The 3887-nt window shown below is 29.2% G+C and overlaps 1 protein-coding gene across 1 annotated transcript; it reads left to right on the top strand.

Moving 5' to 3' along the window:
• The first annotated feature begins 464 nt into the window (after positions 1 to 464).
• On the top strand, positions 465 to 2346 carry LOC126771559 (uncharacterized). The gene is made up of 3 exons (XM_050491473.1): positions 465 to 658; positions 762 to 866; positions 1990 to 2346. The coding sequence occupies exons 1-3, from the start codon at positions 512 to 514 to the stop codon at positions 2086 to 2088; spliced, it is 351 nt and encodes a 116-aa protein (XP_050347430.1). The 5' UTR covers positions 465 to 511; the 3' UTR covers positions 2089 to 2346.
• The last annotated feature ends 1541 nt before the right edge of the window (positions 2347 to 3887 follow it).

The raw sequence follows: 3887 nt of genomic DNA on the forward strand, positions 1-3887 counted from the left end.
GTGTTGCAGGTGTCCTTGGACAGTTGTAATCACTTTCCATCAGGTAAGCATCCTGCTTGTTTGCTCCCCTTTTACATAAAAAAGATTTCTTCCAGTAACAGTTAATTTCATTACAAGTAGGCTCGTCACATTGCTCTGTGAACAGATCTTATTGAAACAAAATGTGCTCGAATGCCCAAGGAATAAAACGTTCGGTGTATATCGTGTTAAATATACCTATCCATTAGCTTTATGTATACATTTTTTTCCTCTTAATAATAGAAAATATATATATCACCAAAATTGTATTCTACTTTTATTTAGGCTGTATCTATGTTTTGTATTTTTTTTCTCTTTGTGGTGTACAATAAAGTATAAAGTACAAAGTATAAAGTAGGGCTGCGCTGCTGGCAGCTCTGTTTTCAGTCTTTAGTTTATTATTATGTCTTATCTGTACGAAAAGTCAATTGTCATGTCATCTTACATAGACAATTAAATTGTCATTTGTCAAATATTTGGTTTCGAGTATTTGATGGGATCATTAGCAAGCAAAGTTGTTCGGTCATCTAAAATGGCTAATTCCGCGGAGGTTCAACAATTTATTAAAGATGCAATTTCCCAAGAAAAAGTTGTAGTTTTTTCTAAGTCATATTGTCCATACTGTAAACTAGCCAAGGATGTAAGTATTATCGATTAGGTTATAATTTGCAAATTTATGGAAACATTAAGTCTTTCTCTTTGAATATAACTTAATATAAACATTTGTTTTTATCATATTTCAGGTTTTTAGCAAAGTAAAGCAACCAATTACGGTTTATGAGCTTGATGAGCGAGATGATGGGTCATCTATCCAAGAGAATCTTGCACAAATTACTGGCTTTAGGACTGTAAGTATTTAGTGATCAACTACTTTAAGCTTTAGTATATAATATACATTGTTTTGAATTTTCAGCAATGCTCAATTAAAACATAAAATTAAAATTAAATATGAAATTATATAATCGTAATAATATCCTGGAACATTATTCACTCATGGCCATCTGATCCCAAACTAAGCAGAGCTTGTACTATGGAAACCAGACAACTGATATACTATACATGCTACTTTCTTTTGTGAAAACATAGTTATATAGATAATTACACTATTCAATATTATATTGGTATATTTGTTGACACCAACATAATATTCTTGGAATATTATATAAATGACTAAGTTATATATTCAAATAATAAGACTACATTCGCTTATTCTTTTAAACAGTTACTTATGTTATTTTTATTTAAGGTTTATTTTAATCAATGAGCCATAATGCTGCTGCGACTATTAATGTCATAACATACTCTTAATGTCATCTGGTGAAGATATGTTTAATCCGTATACATTTACTATTAAACTTATGAAAACCTAAGCATGGTGTTAGTTATTTCATTATGGACAGCTAGTTTTTTTTGTTTTTTTTCTTTTGTCTTTGTTGAGCTGGTTAGTGTGATTGTGGCTTTCATGCCGGAGATTGTGAGTTCGATTGTGTGCATGAATATGTCTGTTTGTCCTAAGTCTGGGTGTAATTATCCATAAAAGTATGTATTTACAAAAGAAAAGTATTATATGTAGAAGTTCTGCTTAATTCGGGATCAAATGGCCATGTGTGAATAATTTCCCAGGATATTACTTATATCAATGACTTTTGTTGTTCTTATTATTAAAACCATAATATCTAACATTTATAGCAATGCTTTTATTCCCAAATAATAAATAAATTATTTGTGATTAATATAAGTTATAAACCTCTTAAACAATCCATTTTAAACTTATTATTTCATAAAATTATAAATACATAATATTAAATTTATAAACATTGTGTAATTCTTATCATGATTCATTGGAAACACCAAGTTTGTGGTTAAATATATACAGTGTCATTATCTTTTTTAAACATAACACAATTGGACATTATAATTAATAATTAAAACATTTAAACAATATTAACATGTTTTTTTTTTTATTTCCAGGTACCACAAGTTTTTATTAATGGCACTTGTGTTGGAGGAGGTTCTGATGTAAAAAACCTGTATGACTCGGGAAAGCTAGAGCCTATGCTTATTGGATAAAAAAAATTTAACAAACATTGACAATAAAAATTGTATTCAAAATATTGTACTTGATATTTTATCAACAAAATAATTAAAAATGCCTATTTATTGTATATTCAACAAACAAAAATATTTTTTATTAGTGCTTGCTTAAATTATTCATAAATTCAATGTTAAAAGATAATAATTTAAATTAAAAAAAAAAAACGATTTATATAATGCTTGTTATTCTATATTTTTATTTTATTATTTTTAAATAAATGAAAATAAAGATCCTTTTTTTATTTTATTTTCAAACAAAATCATTAATTAATAATTACAAAATAAAAACTAATATATCAAATTATATCTTAGTATATCCAAATGATACTTATGTGCCTACCAATTATGTAAATAATGCAAAATCATCTACCATCTCCCCTTGACGGCCATGAGGGTTAAAATCGTCCCGAATTAATTCTGGAGATTTCTCCATAAATCCTTCAGAAGAAGTCGCCTGTCCCCTCCCTAAACGCTTTATTACGCACACGGGATGAAAACATCAGGCTCACTCAAGGCCACTACGCGCAGCCTGCCGACTACCGAGGGGTCGCAGATACGCGCCGTAAGCACTAGCTGCTATATCTCCTATGTCATTGATAAAAGCGTCCTTTTCGCGTAACGCAATAGAGAATCGAACTTATTGCGGTGTAAAGCGTGCGAATGAGAAAGAAATAGCTACAGTTGTTACCCTCGACCCCGGCCCTAACCGCCCTAGTGACTACGCGCGCCAGCCGCTAGTCGGCGCTTGTGAGCCCGCCCTAACACAACATGCTTTAATATCTTATTTTGTATCAGACTTGTGTAAACAAACTGTTTTGTGTATGAAAGCATTTTTACAAATGTGTACACGAACTTGTTCGTTGTTTGAAATGTCTGTAGCTTTACCAACCATTCCGAAACAACATGTATTATGGTTGAAAATTCGAGGAAAACGAAATAGCTTAAGGTAAGTACAACGCCGCTTCCTTATAACAAACATTAAGTTTTAATTGTATGAATTTTGTATTAACTTAAAAACATATTAAAAACCAAATAATTATCAACATTTGAGACATATTGTAATCCTAAAAGATAGATAGTATTATATTTTTCGACATACCTACTACTATTCACTTATACGTAGTGTTGAGTTAAGCAAATTACCAATTATATACATAAAACTCCTTAATTAAAAGCCGATCTAAATATCCAAGTAAATTCTAAACTTTCATCATAGTATCATTATGTTGGACATACAAGTTTTTATTTTATTCAAGGTGAGTAAATTCTGACTTACATAAGTCTCGCTAATTATATATGCTCATGCAAGTAAATATATATTTGAAAAATGGAAACTTACCATTATAAGTTATTCAACAAAATTGTATTATTAAGTATACTAATAATTTATTAAACTTAAACTAAAAATTATATAATAATATAAATCAATGTGTTAGCAGTTAGGGTGCAGGTAATACAGTAAAGGGCATTTTTAGAAATACCTCATAACTACTGACACTAAAGCTTAACCAAGTAATATAAAGAGAAATACTTATTTTGGTTCGTCATACAAAATGTTATGTGTCAAATTATTAAAAGGCAATTGGTAGAAAAAAAAGACATTTTATATTTAATAACTTTAACTGCAACAAGATTTTTTAACCATTCTAAATATTAATTTTACCGTTTCCAAAATAGCATCATTGATTAAATTAAATAAAAAACAACATAATATTTGTATGTAATGTTCCCATGTCACGAAAAACAAAATCATTGTGACTGTGCATCTTTTTTCC

The sequence above is a fragment of the Nymphalis io genome, chromosome 11 (genome assembly GCF_905147045.1).
Source record: "Nymphalis io chromosome 11, ilAglIoxx1.1, whole genome shotgun sequence".
Lineage (NCBI taxonomy): Eukaryota > Metazoa > Arthropoda > Insecta > Lepidoptera > Nymphalidae > Nymphalis > Nymphalis io.